This window comes from Drosophila arizonae, chromosome 5 (genome assembly GCF_054131065.1).
Source record: "Drosophila arizonae isolate 15081-1271.41 chromosome 5, UAZ_ARI_1.0, whole genome shotgun sequence".
NCBI lineage: Eukaryota > Metazoa > Arthropoda > Insecta > Diptera > Drosophilidae > Drosophila > Drosophila arizonae.
Genome location: NC_142925.1, coordinates 26,979,818 through 27,001,891, shown reverse-complemented (window position 1 = coordinate 27,001,891; position 22,074 = coordinate 26,979,818). Strand labels below are relative to the sequence as shown.

At 39.2% G+C, this 22,074-nt stretch overlaps 1 protein-coding gene across 2 annotated transcripts in view; it reads right to left on the bottom strand.

Moving 5' to 3' along the window:
- Positions 1-16,360, bottom strand: part of ppk29 (pickpocket 29) — a 344,359-nt gene extending 327,999 nt beyond the window's left edge. Inside the window, exons 1-2 of one of the 2 annotated variants that reach the window (XM_089469772.1) lie at positions 15,648-16,360; positions 15,232-15,586 (exon numbers count right to left, since the gene is read on the bottom strand). In XM_089469772.1, coding sequence (XP_089325898.1) covers positions 15,232-15,586; positions 15,648-15,703 — 411 coding nt within the window. In that variant the 5' untranslated portion in view covers positions 15,704-16,360. Of the gene's footprint in view, positions 1-15,231 lie in introns of both variants that reach the window. The other variant, XM_089469773.1, reaches the window with a different exon arrangement.
- Between the last annotated feature and the right edge of the window lie 5,714 nt (positions 16,361-22,074).

The following is a 22,074-nucleotide window of genomic DNA, read 5'->3' as shown; positions in this document are numbered from 1 at the left end:
GGTAACTCATCCACAAGAAGACCCGTCCGATGCCAACATGTCCATTTATACTCTCTGCTGCCGCGTCGCCGTCTGCGTAGGCGGCAGCATATAACGGCTCCTGTGTCCTCTGTTCAGCCCCTCTAGCTTTCCCTGCCTTATGGATGAATTCTAGGCAGGCTACGGTATCGCCCAGATACCGTTTTTCCCACACTCCTATTGGCACACGCATACATAGCCCTTTGGTGGCCGAACATCCAAATGCAAACTCTTCTGCTGCGTTGCATTGTTGTTGGCCGTTTTATGTATCTCTTCGGTAGTGATTGTTATACCCTGAACCCATTTTCAATGGGAAATCAGGGTATAATGGTTTTGTTGAAATGTATGTAACAGGCAGAAGGAGGCGTGGCAGACCCGACAAAGTATATATATTCTTGATCAGGGCGACGAGCTGAGTCGATTTGGCCCTGTTCGTCTGTCTGTCTGTCCGTCTGTCCCTATGCTTGAACGCGTCGATTTCCGAAGATATAAGAGCTAAAGACTTGAATTTTTTTTTAAATGACCGTATATACAGACGAACGTCGAGTTAGCTTTTAAAATTCGATAAATCATCCCGTTATGTTTTTATCGAGTAAAAACATTCAAGTTCACATCAGATGCCACTATAGCTAATTGTGAATGATTTTTCTTTTTTTTTTAATTTCTCAGCTGCATGACGCCCGATCGAGAAGTCGCGGTTCGAATCCCGATCGATGCAACTGATGTTAATTTTTTTTAATTGTTTCAAAATATTTTTATATTTTCATAAATAAGTTTTCTATTTAATTTATATTTTTAAATATATCGAAATTGAAATTTCAGCCATACAAAATGGGCATTTTTATTTGTTGGGTTCAGGATAGTATCTAGTCGAGCACTCTCGACTAGAGTTTTCTTACTTGTTTTATATGTCGTTGTGTGTTTTGTTGTTGGCTGTTTTATATATTTCTGTACGTTTTGTTGTTGGCGGTTTTAGATGTCGCTCACTTTGACATCTTCGTGCCGCTTCGTACGCTAGCGATCGCTGAGCAGCCGACGTAGGCTCTTGACGCTTGCCTACGCTCGCTCGCTCTCCCTTCGCTGTGTGGGTGTGTGCATAAATTCTTTTGCTTGAAATGCGTGCGGTTTGTTGTTGTTTTTCCGCTTTTCGCTTTCGCTAGAACAAATACATAATTTCAGCTGCGCGCGTTATTGTTGCGCATGTACCGTATATGAGTGCTGCTTGCGCATGCACTGCTTTGTTGTTGTATCTGTGCATTGTGATTTGCGCATGCAATGGCAGCTAAATTTTTCGGTGCAGTACTGTACACTGCTTGCTGTCGTGCGCGTGCATTTCAAACAAATTGTTGTTGCGCACCCATATACCGTAATTTTCCCGGTGGCAACTGTAGTTTTCCAGCCACAGATGCATTTCGCAACCGAAATTATGAACTTTTTAGCAACATTTTTGCGTCTATTTTTATACCCTGAACCCATTTTCAATGGGAAATCAGGGTATAATGGTTTTGTTGAAATGTATGTAACAGGCAGAAGGAGGCGTGGCAGACCCCACAAAGTAGGGCGACGAGCTGAGTCGATTTGGGCCTGTCCGTCTGTCTGTGCGTCCGTCCGTCTGTCCGTATGTATGAACGCGTCGATCTCAGAAGATTTGTTTCCTAGGTCCGTGTATATCACGCGCATGTCAAGTTTTTCTTTATATATCGATAACTACTCCCGATATTTTATTATCGATCAAAAACCTTATCGAAAGCTAGTTATTTAATTATATCTCCTACACCTTTAGAGCTAAAGCCTCCAAATTTTAAATGTAGACTTATATGTATTTTATATAATTTCGGGTTTTTCCAAAATTTACCCCGCTTCCAAATTTTATATGTAGACTTATATGTATTTTATATAATTTCTATTTTTTTTTTGTAATTTACCCCCCACCCCAATATCCACCCCCTTACCCTCACCTACATTTTCACCACATGATTACGCCCTAAAAATTTAATTAAGATTGTAGGTCTAGAAATTAAATTAAAGTAAGTTATTCAACAAATAAATTCTTATAATGTTGCCCACACTGCAGCGCAGCCCAAGCGCAGTCGCTGCTTACTGCGCAGTTATCAGAGCGCGTTCTAATACGTACGTGTGCATGTATGTGTGTCGAAAAGAAGTGCGGACTGATTTGAATATCAGATTAGAGGGTTCAGGGTATCTCCTAGTCGAGCAGTCTCGACTAGAGTCTTCTTACTTGTTTTATTATTGAGGAAGCGCCAGAGCCTCTTTTTGCCCTATTATCTCCCTTGAAGCAAGTTTTACAGCACCGGTTTAAAATTTAAACATATAGTCGGCTTTTGTTATTTCAAACCTGCGTTATTTCTTACCTCTCATTAATTCAAAGTTATCACTCAGTAATTCGAACTAAAAATCATTGCTAAGACGCAGTAATTCTTACTCATATGGTTAAACACTCGACAATTCGAAATATTTTAAGAGTCCCTTGAATTTCGATATAACAAGAGTCGACTGTATATTATTAAGTAAGTTAACTTCTAGTGGCGATAAGGTTTTGAAAATGACGTCTTTTTAATCGGCAAATGGGCCTCGAGTTTGGCAGCTTTCTTGCCAACCGGTTGGCGTGGGCCTTAAGGCGGTCATTGTACCGACTCGAGTGGAAAGAGATCTGCTCTTTCACTGATTTCATATTAAGATCCCTATGCAAGCAAGAGTTTCGTACGAACCAGGGGCATCCAGTGATTTGGCGCAAGGCCTTGTTCTGTACGATCTGGATCTTTTGCCGGTTGCTCTTGGCGGCGACTCCCCAAACTTGCACACCGTACCTCCAGATTGGCGTGATTATGTGCGTTATTATCTTGCGCTTATTTGCTAACGACAGCTTGCTTTTGCTGTGTAGCAGCCAAGACATTTGCTTGAGGCGGGCGCGACAGATGCCGGCAATCGCCAGAATGTGGGGCTTGAATGTAAGCCGACTTCATCGTTCGGGCTTTTTCGAGGGCGGTACCCTTGATGAACACGGTGGCGGGCGCCTCCCATAAGCTCATGCTTTTGGTGGCGCTGATTGATATATTCCACCTGTTCGCCCATTGCACATTGGGCCAGCGAGCCGATTTTTCGACGAAAATTCAAATTTTTTATAGAAAGTAAACCTATTTTGAGAATAAAATTTTAGTAGTATATACTTTGACTAAAATGAATCAAAAGATTTTAATTGTTTTGATGCATCCCTGGCATTTTGGTAGCCCTTTAAAGTCAGTTGTTTGATTGCATGCGTGTGAAACTGATAAGCGCGGGAAAGTTTTTGTTTACTTGCAAGCGTGCCAAAATTTTGTGGTTTGATCAATTTTTTACTAAAATTATGGAAAAGAAAGGCCAAGGTATGTAGAATATTTATATTAAAAAGATTTTGTCTATGTTTGCTAATCTGTTTTTTGTGTGCGTTTATTTGTGTTGTCCAAAAGTAGAAAAAAGCTAACCTGCTAGCCCGTCTGTTGTGGATTATAACTAATTTTGTGCCAAGTTGTGCTAAAAAGTAATTATGTGTCATGATAGTGCAAAGTGTATATAAACTAACTGTAAAAAGCTTTTTTGCTCCATTTTGTTCTAATTTGAATAAATCACTAATATTGTAGTTGTGGTTGAGTTCGCCTATAAGCAACTGCTTGATATCTACATGCAAAACAATCGTAGCGCATCTGCCGTTTCGAGTTGGATTTATTATGAACTCAAAGAATTCGATTTAAGCACGGATAAAAAGGATGAAATCAACACCAAAGTGAGAAGCTTTCACCTTTACATTCAGAAGAACTTGGCAAAATGTAATAGAAGTATGGCCAGATTTAAGACAAAGCATACCGAGTGGCTTTTGTCCAATATGGCCATAACAGTAAGTTCATTGTTGTCTTCAAATCCAAAGCCGTTAACATCAAGACCAGTTGGACGCCCACCCATTGAATATGTTAACGCCGGTCCCCGTCAGAAGAGAAAATTGGCATCCGATTTAGCTGTACATCAGGGTCACAACACATCTCTTCTTGTGCATGCCGCAGTTTCGGCCGAAAAATCGAACGAGGAAGATACAGCCCTTGTGCTAAAAAATATATATCTTACTCCGAGTGACCACAATAAGGTTAGAAAAAATCTTTTTACGCAGAAAACTGACTCGGTTCGACTAACGGAAGATGAAGCCTTAGCATATCTGCTTGAAAATTCATTAAGTAAAAGTCAATACAACAACTTTCGCGAGCTCAGCATTTCCCGATCTTGTAAACTTTTTCCTGCTTACAACAAAGTGAGAGAAGCTAAGTCAAAATGTAGACCTTTTGATATTAATGTAACCGAGTCAGTTGCTAAAGTCCCGCTGCAAAGTGTTCTAGACCACACTAGTTGCCGTATAATTCAAATGCAAGAAGATTTATTTAAGCAGCTTGGCAATACTTTAAGTCTGACCCTTATTGCAAGCTATGGATTTGATGGAACAACCGGACAAAGCAGCTATAAGCAACACTTTTTTGGATGTGATTCACTCCTTACTGACGACTCGCTTTTTGCGACAACAATAATCCCCCTTAAATTAATGGACCATATTGGAAATGTATTTTGGATGAATCGTACTCCTCAGTCGATTAGATTTTGTAGACCAGTCAAGCTTGAGTTTGTTAAAGAGACAAAAGACCATATTCTTGCTGAGAAAAAAAATTTGGATAATCAAATAGATAATTTGTCTGCATACGTCTGCACCGTTGTAAATGGAAAATCAATTTCAGTTAAATATGATCTCCAAATGACACTTTTAGATGGAAAGGTTTTAAACATTTTGACTGAAACCAAATCTTGCCAATTGTGTCCGATATGTGGAGTGAGTCCAAAAGACTTCATGAAAAATGCTGAAATGGACTCACCAAAATTTAAGCCAAGACATGAAGCATTAAAATATGGCATAAGTCCTCTACATGGTTGGATTCGATTTTTTGAATTCGTTCTCAAAATTGCATATAGACTGAAACTTAAAAAATGGCAAGTGAGAGATGAAAATGGAAAAAAAGAAATGGCGAAACAAAAAAATACGATTCAGAAGAAGATGTGGAATGCTATGGCTCTACATGTGGATAAGCCTAAGCAGAATGGCAATGGAAATACAAACGACGGCAACACAGCAAGGAGGGCGTTTGCAAAACCTAAGCTACTAGCTGAAATTTTAGGTCTTGATGAAAATCTTATTGCATATTTTAACAGTATCTTGATTGCTATTTCTTGCCACCTACCAATTGATCCAACACAATTTAAAAAGTATTGTCAGAAAACCGTAACACTATATATGTCCTTGTATCCATGGTTTCCAATGTCGGCAACAGTCCATAAAGTGTTAATGCACGGCTACCAAATAATAGAAGCATCAATCCTTCCATTAGGTGTTCTTGGCGAGAACGCCTCAGAGGCTCGCAACAAATATTATAAGAGTGACAGGAGGCTACATGCTCGAAAGAGTACTCGGCAAAAAAACATGGAAGACGTTTTCCACAGAGCAATGGATTCCTCAGATCCTCTTGTGTCGAGCATCTACCTAGCAAAAAGATTGGGCCAGCAAAATAAACTACCCCTACCAGCAGACGTAATCGAACTTTTGGAATCACCAAACTTCCTATATCCTTGTAACATGGACAATAATAACAATGCTCCCGTTTTTGATGCTAACAATAGTGATTCAGATTCTGACTCTGAAAATCCGTTTATAATAGAAATTGATGTAGAAGACGACTTTTAGGAACATTTTTAAATGTAAAATTGTTATTTTAATGCATTTTTATTTTTTATTTATTAATATTAAAGTTAAGTGTTAAATAAATGAATTAAAAACATTTGTTGAATTTAACGACTGCTAGCATCATTAATTACCGTAAAAGTATCAACTAGAGGAAACCTATCTCATATGGGCGGCTATGGAAGGCGTGGTCAGATCGGTTTGAAACTTAGATATATTTTTATGTGCATCGACACTATCATATGTACCAAATTTCAAGAACCTAGCTTGAAAACTTTAATTTTCGTCGAAAAATCGGCTCGCTGGCCCAATGTGCATTGTACGAAAGCGTCGATGAAAGCCTGGAGAATTTCCGCCGCTGCGGAGCTGGATTTTGTTGACCCCATCACGCAGATATCGTCCGCGTAGGTTGCCACCAGGGTTGAATTTGAAGAAACTCCAAAGGCTGGGGCATCTGGTAGAGGAGCATCACCTATGAAGATGCAGAAAAGAAGTGGAGCGAGGATACTGCCCTGTGGTACGCCAGCGGCAATCGAGTATATGGAGGACTGACTCGATTTAACTTTTACTCTGAAAGAACGACCCTCCAAGTAGGATCGGATCGGAGCAAAGTAGTGCGAGGGCAGCTGTTCCTTAATCTTCTGCAGCAGTCCTGGGTGCCATACCCTATTGAAGGCCTGTTCGATGTCCAGAAAAATGGCATTACAGTGCTTTTTGTTGTCGAAAGCCCTGAGGATGTGATCCGTCACTCTGTGCAGTTGCTCGGTCCAGCGCGGAAACCAAACTGCTGAGCCGGAATGAGTTTTCTTGCCTCTGCTACTGCTACCAGCCGACGGATGACAAGTCTTTCCGAAACCTTCGATAAAGAAGGTAGGAGACTGATAGGTCGGTATAAAGCAGGGTCTTCCTTAGGCTTGCCAGTCTTATGGATCATCACGACAAGCGCAATCTTCCACACTGCTGGGAAATACTGAAGCATCGTTATGGCATTAAAGATTAATACCATAACGAGGATAGCATTCTCCGGCATTGCTCTGAGTGTGCGGTTGCAGATATTGTCGTGTCCCGGGGCCTTATTTGGGATTAATTGTTTGATTACGGATGCCACCTCATCAAAAGCGCGGCAAATATTTTAATTGAACAGGGGCAGAGCGTCATCAACATCCTGTTCCGAGTTTAACTCCAATTCGGGATGCATCATATTGTTGAGGATCAACTTAAATAGGTTTACGTCGACATTTCATCAGGAATTTCCGGTCCAAGGATTGCCATATATCAAGCATGTCTGCCATGGACAGTTGATTGTTTGGTGGGCAGTAAATTGCGCCAAACTCTACATGTCCCAATACCGTAGCTACTCTGGCCCTGGCCAGTTGAATGGAAGCAGATCGAACTGGGATGGTGAAAAAGTGTTCAATATCCACTCTAACGAAAATAGCGGAGCCACCTCTCCTATTACTGGTTGAAGGGTAGTTTGCTGTGTGACAGGCAAGCGGAAGAGTTTGGACACGAAGCCGTCTAGTATTTCCGTTTCACTGATTAGCAGGATGTGAATATCGTGAAGTTGAACGAAGAGTTCCAGTTCACGCATTTTGTTGGAAACCCCCCTGGCGTTCCAACATTAGACATTGTTGGCACGCGCGACGAGAAGGTCCAGTATTTTGGACTGCATGCTCAACATTTCTTCCTGCATCTTGACCAGTCTGACTACTGTCTCATTCAGGGTATTAAAAGAGGCAATGAGTGCTGGAAACTCGGGGCTTGTTTGTACAGTGGGTGATGTTGTCTGGTAGATGGAACGGGTTTGTTGTCTGGGGGTATGACCGGGATCAGTGAAGTGTCCTACTGAGGGCCGATTGCTTCCTTCATGGGGATTACTCCTGATCATCTGGGCATAGGTAGGTCGCGAGTTGTGGTAAGGAGCAAGGAGGTCTGCTAGGTAGAGCGGAAGTCTTTGGTGGCCAGAGGACCTGGCTAGTAGCTGGCTGAGTTGCAGACGAGAGAGGGTACTGGCTGCGAGGCTTGCACTGGTTTCGGGCTGCATACGACACGTACGCTTGGCATCCCCTGTAATTTGCAGTATGGCCCTGTCCGCAGCTTGCGCAAGTGGCGGATGCAGAATCTGGGAGCAGACATTCAGAGCTTTTGTGGTGCTCAGCGCACTTGACGCACACAAAAGTCTGCCTGCAGTATCTTGCCGTGTGCCCGAAATTTTGGCATCTTGAGCACCGTGTCCACTGTTGCTTCTTGCGACTTCTTCAATCGTAATCCGTTGTCCATCCAGGTGAATGATATTCTTAAGGTCTGCTTTGTTGCAGCCTGGCGCAATACTTAGGAAAAGCATGTCAATTGGATTTTCCGGTCTCTTTGTGTTGTCTGAACAGTGAATATTAGTGACGCTGAAACCCAGGCTACAAAGTTCGTTTTTAATGGCGGAATGTAAGATGGAGTGATGCAGACCTTTGATGACGAACTTATATGGCCGATCCTGCTTCAGCTGATATATGTAAAACTCGAGATTGACAGTCTCAAAGAGGTTTTGAATAGTTCTAAATGTTTCTGTCTTGGGCGTAAAGACGCGTGAGACTCCCGGCAGAGGTGCGTATTTGTACCTTATTGGAGCCATAAAGTTTGTTGTTCATCAATAGTTCCTGCAACATTGGAAGATCTGTCGGCCTTGGGATGGGATAGGAAGGATATTGGACTTTGGAGTCAGTTGAGACTGTTTGTTAACTCGGGGCTGTGCTGATGTGTTTTTGAGCTTGTCCTGCTGTTTGCGATGATTAGCACTACACTGCTCAAGAACTTTTGTCAATGAGACTGGAGGGTTGATAGGCTCGGTCGACATTGCATCTTCATCTCCGTCATCAGAATCGCTGGTCAGCGCCTCGAATCTGTTCCGGTACGTATTGTGCAAAGTGGGCTTCTGAAGCGGCTTGCGTTGAGATTTCACGAGCGAGAAACTACCCACCTCAAAGCTGCAAGTTTTATTTTCAGAGCTTCTCGCCTGGCCGCTAGAGCTGTTTCTGGTGTTGATGCTAATAGAATCATTCGATTGCTCGGCATTGTTTTCAATTGCTGCAATTTCGTGCATGATTTGTGATCTGAATTCAGCAGGTGTGGCACCTCTCAGATTCTTAATTTCATTAATTTTCTTCATGTCACAAATTGTCTAAATGTCTATGATCTGTGTTTCACAGAAAAGGCACTTGCCCACAGGGCAAGCGCACGAATTTGTTCTTGAAGTTCGGAGCTGTTATTGTTTCTTTTTACACAGTTTGCACTGACACCGCGCGCGACGATGTCTAAAACAAGTAAGAAAGCTCTAGTCGAGACTGCTCGACTACGAGATCCCCTGAACCCTTAGAGCGATAGATATTTCAATAATTTTTCGCGTCTTTCAGCTTACACAAGAAACACGCACACACACACACACACACACACACGCACGTACGCACACACAGGCATACATACACACACACGCATACAGACACAAACGCATACACACACTCACATACATACACACATACACAAACACATACACACACATACACAAACACATACACACACAAGCACCCACGCATAAACACGCATGTGCTGCAGTGTGCGCTTACTATGAGAACTTAATTGTTTAATAACTTTTTTTATGGACGTACGATCTTCATGAAACTTTCAGATTAAAATTATAGCATCTGCATGTAATTGCCAATCTGCATGTAATTGCCAAAGCACAAGTCTCTAGTATTTGAAATACGCTTTTTACAAAAGTGAGGGTGAGGGGGTGAATTTAGAGGTGGGGGCTAATTTTAACAAAAACCGAAATTGTATAAATTGCATGTAAGTATACATTAAAAATTTGGAGACTCTAGCAATAAAGGTGTAGGTATATAATTTTATAACTGGTTTTCGATAAGGTTTTTAAGGAGTTATCGATTTTTATACCCTGAACCCATTTTCAATGGGAAATCAGGGTATAATGGTTTTGTTGAAATGTATGTAACAGGCAGAAGGAGGCGTGGCAGACCCCACAAAGTATATATATTCTTGATCAGGGTGACGAGCTGAGTTGATTTGGCCCTGTCCGTCTGTCTGTCCGTCTGTCCGTCTGTCCGTATGTATGAACGCGTCGATTTCAGAAGATATAAGAGCTAGAGACTTCAAATTTTTTTTAAAATGTCCGTAATTACAGCGCGCATATCAAGTTTATCATTAAAATTCGATAACTCATCCCGATCTTTTTTTATCGATAAAAAACCTTATCGAAAACCAGTTATAAAATTATATCTTCTACACCTTTATTGCTAGAGTCTCCAAATTTTTAATGTATGCTTACATGCAATTTATACAATTTCGGTTTTTGTTAAAATTTACCCCCACCCTTAAATTCACCCCCTCACCCTCACTTTTGTAAAAAGCGTATTTCAAATACTAGAGACTTGTGCTTTGGCAATTACATGCATATCCATGTTATAATCATAATCTAAAAGTTTCATGAAGATCGTACGTCCATAAAAAAAGTTATTAAACAATTAAGTTCTCATAGTAAGCGCACACTGCAGCCCATGCGTGTTTATGCGTGGGTGCTTGTGTGTGTATGTGTTTGTGTATGTGTGTGTAAGTGTTTGTGTATGTGTGTGTGTATGTGTATGTGTGTGTGTATGCGTTTGTGTATGTATGCGTGTGTGTGTGTGTATGTGTGTCTGTATGCGTGTGTGTATGGATGCCTGTGTGTGCGTACGTGCCTGTGTGTGTGCGTGTTTCCTGTGTAAGCTGAAAGACGCGAAAAATTATTGAAATATCTATTGCTCCAAGGGTTCAGGGGATCTCGTAGTCGAGCAGTCTCGACTAGAGCTTTCTTACTTGTTAATGATAAACTTGATATGCGCGCTGTAATTACGGACATTTAAAAAAAAAATTTGAAGTCTCTAGCTCTTATATCTTCTGAAATCGACGCGTTCATACATACGGACAGACGGACGGACAGACAGACGGACAGGGCCAAATCAACTCAGCTGGTCGCCCTGATCAGAGAGCAAACATAAAAAGCTATGTGACCAAAATATTGCAATGATAACATAACTCATTATTATACTCATTCACGAAATTGAATTATTATACTCATTAACGAAAGTGAATTATTATACTCATTCACGAAAGTGAATTAGTATATTTGTTTTGTGCAATGTCCGTCTTGCTGTCCGTCCGTTCGTCCGTCTTTCCGTCTGTCCGAATGAACGCAATCTATTTGGCGCTATAGGAGCTAGAGACTTGAAATTTGGAACACATACTCGTGTATATCTCCGATTTATAAAGTGTTAAAATTTTCCCGATCCGCCCACTAGGGGCGCGGCAAATCGGAAAATGCATTTTCCGATATGCCCGAAATCATATTAATTGAAGAGCTGAAATTTGGTATGTAGGTCCGCGTCGACCACCGAAGATCACGAACTATGGCGGATATATCTCCGCCCGTTGGGGGCGTGGCAAATCGGATAAAACTGTATCTCCTAAAGTTGTGAACTTAGAATGCTGAATGAATTTTGCACGTAAGCTGATGTTTCGATTCTATAAAGATGGCTGAAAAAATATATATATCTACGCGTAGTAGGGGCGTGGCAAATCGGACCTGAAGCTATAGTGATTTTTCGAATTCTGCTACATTTTAGGCTAGATGCTAAAGACCTGAAATTTTGTATATGTACGTGGGTTGACCACCCAAGTCCAACGAGTTATGGTAGATACATATATGTATGTCCGCCCATAGGGGGCGTGGCAAACCGCAAAGTTTCCTATAGTATAATAGCTAGAAGCTTCAAATTTAGATAGTTAAGTTACTAGTAACCACTTCTATCGATGACCCAAAAATAGTTTTTACGCCTCTTTAGGGGCGTGGCATATCGAAAAATACCCTGTTATTTTCAAATTTTTTTAGCGTAAGCATTTAAATTTGGCAGCTAGGGCACCGTTATCTCGTTCTAATAACTGACCAAAAATGAGGTTTCTACGCCCAGTAGAGGCGCGGCAAATAGGGGAAAACTGCATTTTCTACAGTATCAGATCGAAACTTTGCTACTAAATTGCTGATGGGATGAGAATAAGTGTTTCGCAGTTGGTAACGCCCGACTGCAACGTTCTTGTTTTTATATAATTATTTTCATGGCGGATTATCATTATTTGGGTGGACAAAAGTATTTTGACATTCTTTTCAAATTCATTTTCGGTAATTCGCTTGGATTAAAAAATATGTATTTTTATTTGTTATGTTATTTTTGGTGTTCTCTTTCATAAAAGAGAATAACTTAAACTTAAATAACTTTAACAAGTAAGAAAGCTCTAGTCAAGACTGCTCGACTACGAGATCCCCTGAACCCTTGGAGTGTTAGCTATTACAATAATTTTTCGCGTCTTTCAGCTTACACAAGAAACACGCACACACACACGCACACATTTACACACACACAAACACGCATGAGCTGCAGTGTGCGCTTACTATGAGAACTTAATTGTTTAATAACTTTTTTTGTGGACATACGATCTTCATGAAACTTTCAGATTATGATTATAACATGAATATGCATGTAATTGCCAAAGCACAAGTCTCTAGTATTTGAAATAGGGTGAGGGGGTGGATATAGGGGTAGGGGGTAAATTTTAACAAAAACCGAAATTGTATAAATTGCATATAAGCAAACATTAAAATTTTGGAGACTCTAGCAATAAAGGTGTAGAAGATATAATTTTATAACTGGGTTTCGATAAGGTTTTTTATCGATTAAAAAAGATCGGGATGAGTTATCGATTTTTAATGATAAACTTGATATGCGCGCTGTAATTGCGGACATTTAAAAAAAATTTGAAGTCTCTAACTCTTATATCTTCTGAAATCGACGCGTTCATACATACGGACAGTCGGACAGACGGACGGACGGACGGACGGACAGACGGACAGACGGACAGACAGACGGACAGGGCCAAATCAACTCAGCTCGCCGCCCTGATCAAGAATACATATATATATATATATATATATATATATATATATATATATCTTCTACACCTTTATTGCTAGAGTCTCCAAAATTTTAATGTTTGCTTATATGCAATTTATACAATTTCGGTTTTTGTTAAAATTTACCCCCTACCCCTATATCCACCCCCTCACCCTCACTCATGTAAAAAGCGTATTTCAAATACTAGAGACTTGTGCTTTGGCAATTACATGCATATTCATGTTATAATCATAATCTGAAAGTTTCATGAAGATCGTACGTCCATAAAAAAAGTTATTAAACAATTAAGTTCTCATAGTAAGCGCACACTGCAGCCCATGCGTGTTTATGCGTGGGTGCTTGTGTGTGTATGTGTTTGTGTATGTGTGTGTATGTGTGTGTGTGTATGCGTTTGTGTGAGTATGCGTGTGTGTGTATGTGTGCCTGTGTGTGCGTACGTGCCTGTCTGTGTGTGTGTGTGCGTGTTTCTTGTGTAAGCTAAAAGTCGCGAAAAATTATTGAAATATCTATTGCTCCAAGGGTTCAGGGGATCTCGTAGTCGAGCAGTCTCGACTAGAGCTTTCTTACTTGTTAATGATAAACTTGATATGCGCGCTGTAATTACGGACATTTAAAAAAAAATTTGAAGTCTCTAGCTCTTATATCTTCTGAAATCGACGCGTTCATACATACGGACAGACGGACAGGACCAAATCAACTCAGCTCGTCGCCCTGATCAAGAATATATATACTTTGTGGGGTCTGCCACGCCTCCTTCTCCCTGTTACATACATTTCAACAAAACCATTATACCCTGATTTCCCATTGAAAATGGGTTCAGGGTATAAAAAAACAAGTAAGAAAGCTCCAGTCGAGACTGCTCGACTAGGAGATATCCTGAACCCTCCAAGCTGATATTCTAATCATTCTGCACTTCTTTTATGCACACATACATAAACATGCATCCACACGCACGCATAAGCCTGCGCTCTGCTAACTGCGCAGTAAGCAGCGACTGCGCTTGGGCTGCGCTGCAGTGTGGGCAATATTATGAGAATTTATTTGTTAAATAATTTCTTTTGTAGACATACGATCTTAATGAAACTTTTAGAGCGTAATCATATGGTGAATATGTGTATTCCAAAGCCCAAGTCTCTAGTATTTGAAATACGCTTTTTACAAAAGTGAGGGTGAGGGGGTGAATTTAAGGGTGGGGGGTAAATTTTAACAAAAACCGAAATTGTATAAATTGCATATAAGCATACATTAAAAATTTGGAGACTCTAGCAATAAGGGTGTAGAAGATATAATTTTATAACTGGTTTTCGATAAGGTTTTTTATCGATAAAAAAAGATCGGGATGAGTTATCGAATTTTAATGATAAACTTGATATGCGCGCTGTAATTACGGATATTTTAAAAAAAATTTGAAGTCTCTAGCTCTTATATCTTCTGAAATCGACGCGTTCATACATACGGACGGACGGACGGACAGACAGACGGACAGGGCCGAATCGACTCATCTCGTTGCCCTGATCAAGAATATATATACTTTGTGGGGTCTGCCACGCCTCCTTCTGCCTGTTACATACTTTTAACAAAACTATTATACCCTGATTTCCCATTTTCAATGGGTTCAGGGTATAATGAAGTCTCTAGCTCTTATATCTACTGAAATCAACGCGTTCATACATACCGACAGACGGATAGGGCCAAATCGACTCAACTCGTCGCCCTGATCAAGAATATATATACTTTGTGGGGTCTGCCACTTTTAACAAAACCATTATACCCTGATTTCCCATTGAAAATGGGTTCAGGGTATAAAAACATAACATAAACCTAATAGTTTTTGGGTTTTAGCTTTTAAGTCAACTCAGCTTTTATCTTAAAATGTAATTTCACAAAATTGAAGTGTTCATATGAGTTCAAATTTTTAAGACTATGAATCACTGTTTTTTATTGCGACCATCGACTACTATCGATGTTACTATCGACCACTAATGATGGTTTGGAAATTACTATCGTCCTCAATCGATGGGGCCCACCATCGATAGTTTGGCACCTCTAGTACGGATCGAAGGACCAGGAACGAATACACTTGAGTATGATGGTGTTAAGTTGCGTATTGATCTTGATTCTTCTGAGCCTGGGTTTATATACCCAGACTCATGCATATTTTCAACCCTTAAATCTAGTGTGTCTATTGCTGAGTGTGTAAGGCTCAGCATTGGTCTATTACATATTCTTATCCTATCGCTGAGGTTGGAAGACTCTGCGTTCTCCTCTTACATATTCTTGTCGCCAGGGTCAGAGTCATATTTTATTTCTAGTTTGACAGTTCACACTTTAGTCACACTACTGAAAACATTTTTTGGCTTATACAAATGTGACCAAGTTACGACAACTTTAATTGTGCAGTGATTATACATATCTCTGATAAGTGACTGAACTTACCTCCCTTCGAAGTTCCAAAATATTGACTCCGCATGTTGAGTTAAAATTCTTACAATATTCTTCCTTAATACTAGAGCCGTCAGATGTTGCAAAAAGATATTCCATAATATTTCTTTCATAACCACTTATAAGATTTTTCTCTTTAAATACTCGTTGTTTTAAAGCCGAGGAAAAGTCTTTGGTTACTTTATTTTTTATAAGGCATATACTGACTGATGGAAAAGTGTTCAGCCAATGAATATACGTTGTCCTTATTCCTATGCTTGTTGAATCATTATTAAACCTTGTGAACATAATAAGAAATATGGAACCCATATTCCATCCCGAAATGAGCAAAATGCATATCCAAAACAATCTGTTGAGTAAGAACATTTTCGTGGAAAATGGGTTTAAATACTAAATTTCAAATGTAATACCTTTTTTTAAAAAAAATAAACTTAAAAAAAAAATTTAAAAATGTACTGCCTGTCATCTGCCTGAGAAAATAATTCCTTTTTTGTTTTTTTGTAAACCTATCATCTTACCACGTACTGTTTTTTTATACCCTGAACAGTGTTGCCAAATCATCTTTTTTCCCGTCAAATCTGGCTTTTTTGAAAAGCCGATTGCCTGAATAATTCCAAAACTGCAGGCTGCGGAAATTCTGGATTTTTATACCCTGAACCCATTGAAAATGTGAAATCAGGGTATAATGGTTTTGTTGAAATGTATGTAACAGGCAGAAGGAGGCATGGCAGACCCCACAAAGTATATATATTCTTGATCAGGGCGACGAGCTGAGTCGATTTGGCCCTGTCCGTCTGTCCGTCTGTCCGTCTGTCCGTATGTTTGAACGCGTCGATTTCCGAAGATATAAGAGCTAGAGACTTGAATTTTTTTTTTAAATGACCGTATATACAGCGCGGACGTCGAGTTTGCTTTTAAAATTCGATAAATCATCCCGTTATGTTTTTATCGAGTAAAAACATTCAAGTTGAAATCAGATGCCACTATAGGTAATTGTGAATGATTTTTCTTTTTTTTAAATTTCTCAAATATTCAATATAATATATAGATCATATGCTGAAAGTTTCATTAAATTCCGTTCAGTCAAAAATTAATAAAAAATAATCAAATATTTGGCCAATTAACAAACGCACGTGCAGCAGCTAGAACAGAAACATTCGTTGAATCACATCAGCTGTTAGTTTCGTTTAGTTTTGGTAGATGGCGCAGCAGCAGTGAATCTATTTGAGTTTTGCCAGCGCCACTAGCAGGAGTGAGGTGGCCTAGTGTGTTAGCTGCATGACGCTCGATCGAGAAGTTGTGGTTCGAATCCCGATCGGTGCAACTGATGTTAACTTTTTTAATTGTTTCAAAATATTTTTATATTTTATTAAATGAGTTTGGTATTTTATTTATATTTTTAAATACATCGAAATTGAAATTTCAGCCATACTAAATGGGCATTTTTATTTGTTGGGTTCAGGGTAGTATCTAGTCGAGCACTCTCGACTAGAGTTTTCTTACTTGTTATACCCTGAACCCGTTGAAAATGGGAAATCAGGCTATAATGGTTTTGTGAAAAAGTATGTAACGGGCAGAAAGAAGCGTGGCAGACCCCAGAAAGTATATATATTCTTGATCAGCGCGACGAGCTGAGTCTATATAGCCCTGTCCGTCCGTCCGTCCGTATGAGACGTCGATCTCAGAAGTTATAAGAGCTAGAGAGCTCAAATGTGGCATGCATACTCGTGTGTAGCATACACAGTACGAGTTTGCTTTATTTTTTCGATACATCATCCGACAACTTTTTTATCGAGAATATTCGGAAAATTGATTTTGTGTTTTTAGCCTAATTTTAACACTTTTAGACCAGGAGTCTTCAAATTTGCGTTGTATATAAAGTTATTCGATACAAAGATTTTGCAATTTTCAGATTTTGTAATTTTAGCGCAGGCTTATGCGTGCGTGTAGATGCATGTGTATGTATGTGTGCATAAAAGAAGTGCAGAATGATTAGAATATCAGCTTAGAGGGTTCAGGGTATCTCCTAGTCGAGCAGTCTCGACTGGAGCTTTCTTACTTGTTTAAAGAATAATTTGCTTTATTTTTGTTTTTTTTATTTATTGAGCGAATTTTCGTATTTTGTAGGGATAATTCGTATGAAGAATTAAGTTTTCTTCATTGTAGTTGATTTAAAACCAAATATGTAGTTCAGTAATTCAATTTTCAATGAATAAACCAAGCGGTAATAATATGGAACTAACTAAACTAGGATATGATTTATATTTAATTCAGAACAACTTATTGTGAACAACAATATCGAACTTTTTTATTCTATGGAAATGAAACGACAAAATTTTTCAACAGAGCTTATAAAGAAATTTAAAAATGTATGCAACTCTTTTGATAGCGTGTAGTACTAGAATTTATGTGTTAAAGGTTGCCAACAAATTTTCGAAAAGTGAAAAATGATTCATTTTCATGCAAATACAGTCGACTCTTGTTCTTTCAAGCCTGCTTTATTTCGAGCCTCTCATTAATTCAAAGTTATCACTCAGTAATTCGAACTAAAAATCATTGCTAAGACGCGGTAATGCGTACTCATATGGTTAAACACTCGACAATTCGAAATATTTTAAGAGTCCCTTGAATTTCGAAAGAACGAGAGTCGACTGTATATTTTTGGAGAACATTGAAAGTATTGAACACCAATATAAGAACATTCACCCAATTCAGTAGAAAACTGCTCAAGACGCAACAAAGCTTTGGGTTGAGAGGCGTGTTTCTAAGGACTCGATAGGAACTAAGAAATTTAGGAACTTAGCCCCTTTTGCATTGCTTTCTTTGCCAATGCGCAAGTGGGTAAAATTTTTTGTTAAATCGATACTGTAATGCTTAACTCAATTTCAAGCGTCAGGTAAAACATATACAGTTTGACACGAAAGTGTTTTCACATGGGGAAAAAAAAAGCATTTTTGTTCTTTGACATTAAAAAAAAACTACTAAATGTGATATTTCTATTTTTATACCCTGAACCCATTTTCAATGGGAAATCAGGGTATAATGGTTTTGTTGAAATGTATGTAACAGGCAGAAGGAGGCGTGGCAGACCCCACAAAGTATATATATTCTTGATCAGGACGATGAGCTGAGTTGATTTGGCCCTGTCCGTCTGTCTGTCCGTCTGTCCGTCCGTCCGTCTGTCCGTCTGTCCGTATGTATGAACGCGTCGATTTCAGAAGATATAAAAGCTAGAGACGTCAAATTTTTTTTTAAATGTCCGTAATTACAGCGCGCATATCAAGTTTATCATTAAAAACCGATAACTCATCCCGATCTTTTTTTATCGATAAAAAACCTTATCGAAAACCAGTTATATATATACATTTCGGTTTTTGTTAAAATGTACCCCCACCTCTAAATTCACCCCCTCACCCTCACTTTTGTAAAAAGCGTATTTCAAATACTAGAGACTTGTGCTTTGACAATTACATGCATATCCATGTTATAATCATAATCTGAAAGTTTCATGAAGATCGTACGTCCATAATAAAAGTTATTAAGCAATTAAGTTCTCATAGTAAGCGCACACTGCAGCCCATGCGTGTTTATGCGTGGGTGCTTGTGTGTGTATGTGTTTGTATATGTGTGTGTATGTGTATGTATGTATTTTTGTATGTGTGTGTGTATGTGAGTGTGTGTATGCGTTTGTGTCTGTATGCGTGTGTGTATGTATGCCTGTGTGTAAGCTGAAAGACGCGAAAAATTATTGAAATATCTATTGCTCCAAGGGTTCAGGGGATCTCGTAGTCGAGCAGTCTCGGCTAGAGCTTTCTTACTTGTTTTTTTTTAATTACATTATGTTTTTCAATTTGTTGTCTTACAAAAATAACTTTAAACAAGTAAGAAGGCTCCAGTCGAGACTGCTCGACTAGGAGATACCCTGAACCCTCTAAGCTGATATTCTAATTTTTCTGCACCTCTTTTATGCACACATACATACACATGCATCCACACGCACGCATAAGCCTGCGTTCTGCTAACTGCGCAGTAAGCAGCGACTGCGCTTGGGCTGCGCTGCAGTGTGGGCAATATTATGAGAGTTTATTTGTTGAATAATTTCTTTTGTAGACATACGATCTTCATGAAACTTTCAGAGTGTAATCATATGGTGAATATGTATGTACATTCCAAAGCACAAGTCTCTAGTACTTGAAATGCGTTTTTTACAAATTGGTGGAGAAGGGGCCGTGGTATCCAAAATCTGTAAATTACAAAATCTTTGTATTCATTAACTTTATATACAACACAAATTTGAAGACTCCAGGTCTAAAAATGTTCAAATTAGGCTAAAAAAACAAAATCAATTTTTCGATTATTCTCGATAAAAAAGTTATCGAACGATTTATCGAAAAAAATAAAGCAAACTCGTACTGCGTATGGTACTCACGAGTATATTTCAGCTCTCTAGCTCTTATAACTTCTGAGATCGACGCACTCATACGGACGGACGGACGGACGGACGGACAGGGCTATATCGACTCAGCTCGTCACGCTGATCAAGAATATATATACTTTGTGGGGTCTGCCACGCCTCCTTCTGCCCGTTACATACTTTTTCACAAAACCATTATACCCTGATTTCCCATTTTCAATGGGTTCAGGGTATAAAAAATTAAAAAACTATTAATATAGGCTTAAATAACAATAACAACATAAAAGATATTCAAATTCAACTGACACGAAAGTGTTTACACAAAAATAAAGTATTCAAAATAAGGCACTATTAATTATATTAAGTATCAAAATTAGTATTTAGTATGACCCCCATTGGCTTCAATGACCGCTTCCAACCGTCTACTCATGGAATTGATTAGTTTTTGCACATATTCCACCGGTGTCTTCTCCCATTCCTCTAATATACAGGCTTTCAAATCGCTTGTGTTTGTTGGACCTCGCTTGGCTGTCCTTTTTTTGAGATCAGCCCACAGATTCTCTATGGGATTAAGGTCGGGACTTTGTGCAGGAGTATCCAACACCTTTGTACAATTGTAGAGAAGCCAGCACCTGACTATGTTAGCTTTGTGTTTGGGGTCATTATCTTGGTAAAACCTAAATGTTGGTTTACCATCCCTAAAAAATCCAAACTTGCGGGCACTGGACACTAGATTCGTGCGTAAAATCTCCAAATACTGTTTCGCATCCATTGTACTCTCGATAAAGCACAATTGTCCAACTCCTTTACTAGAAATACACCCCCAGACCATCACTGAAAGTTTTCCGAACTTAATAGTGGGAATTATATTTTTTGCGTTCAAGGGCTTTCAACGGCTTTCTCCAAACACGGCTGGGTCCATCGTTGTAATACAACATCATCTTCGTCTCGTCACAAAATATGGTTTCATCCCAATATGAATCCACATGTCCCACATGCATCCTGGCGAATGTTAGACGTCTTTTCTCATGATTCGACAACAACAATGTTTTTTTCCGCGCAACTCGGGATGCAATGTATATATTATAAAACTTCACAGTTGTTCACAAGTTGTTAAAAATATATTTAAACTAGCTGGCCCGGCAAACGTTGCATTGCCCTCTATATTATTTCTAGGTAAAAAATTGTTGAAAGCTATATTGTTCAGGTTGGGATACACTCTGATTAATTTATTAATCGGATTTTCATTCAAGCACCTTGTGGTAAACGACATTCTTCGTTTTTTGGTCGGGTGCAAGAACAAATAATGCGGATGGTTTGCCAACACGTGAGCATGCCACGTACAATTGACTATGAGAAAAACACGCATTTTTTAGATTGAGGCCACAAAAAGTCAAAGATTGGCCCTGTGACTTGTTGATCGTCATGGCGAAGGCAAGACGAAGCGAGAATTGAATTCGTTTAAATTCAAAGGGCATATCTGTTAAGATCATCGGAATCCTAGGAATAAGAACTTCATCTTTAAATTTTCCTTTGAGTATCGACGCGTGAATCACATTGCTCATCAGTTTTCTTATCACCAAACGCGTTCCATTGCACAGTTTTGGTTGGTTTAAATTTCTAAGCATGCAAATCTTGGAGAATTGCTCTGTTCATAGTTGTGTTCATTTCTTGACGCCGGTCAAGTTGTTCTTCCATATTGCACATGAAGTATATTTGCAAGAATTTGTGCTGTGCATCTTCAATAGGTTTCAATGATCCAATGCGATGGCAAATCTGGCCTTGAATCTTTAAATTCAAAGCCATAGTTATAGTTAGATTTACAAACACTTTTTACAGAAATCTAACAAACTACATTATTCCAAATTTAATTTATTTTTATTTTTTTCAGTCATAGAAAATAAAATTTTTAACGTAAATTACCTTAAATGTCGGATTATATCCTTCTCCAATAATTCATTTGGAACAGGCATTGTATTTTTGAGTGCTCGCTAGAAAATGTCGTGATTCTAGTGTTTCGCCATAAAGCAGGGAACGCAATGGCTCTGGTGGCGGGACCACTAATGGCAATGTCACTTTACCACTAAGGCAGCAAAAACCGGGCGTTTCACCAGCAAACTTCAATGCGCCACAATGCTGGCAAACAACGTCCATTGGACCAATGCAAACTAAACGATTCAAGCTGTAATCAATGGTGCAATCATATCGAAACGCTGCTCGATTCAAATCAATCCTTGAACCATTTCTTATTGCCATTTCACGGGCTGCCTCTCTTTGAGAAGCACGAATTAAGGCCCTTCTTTGCTGGGTACTAACGCGGAGCCTTTCTCGGGCGATTTCTCGCTCTTCGTCAGATAATTGACTCGCGCTATTCCGTTGCCTAATTGCATTATGGGTCCGCCGGGAAAGATTAGATCTTCTAG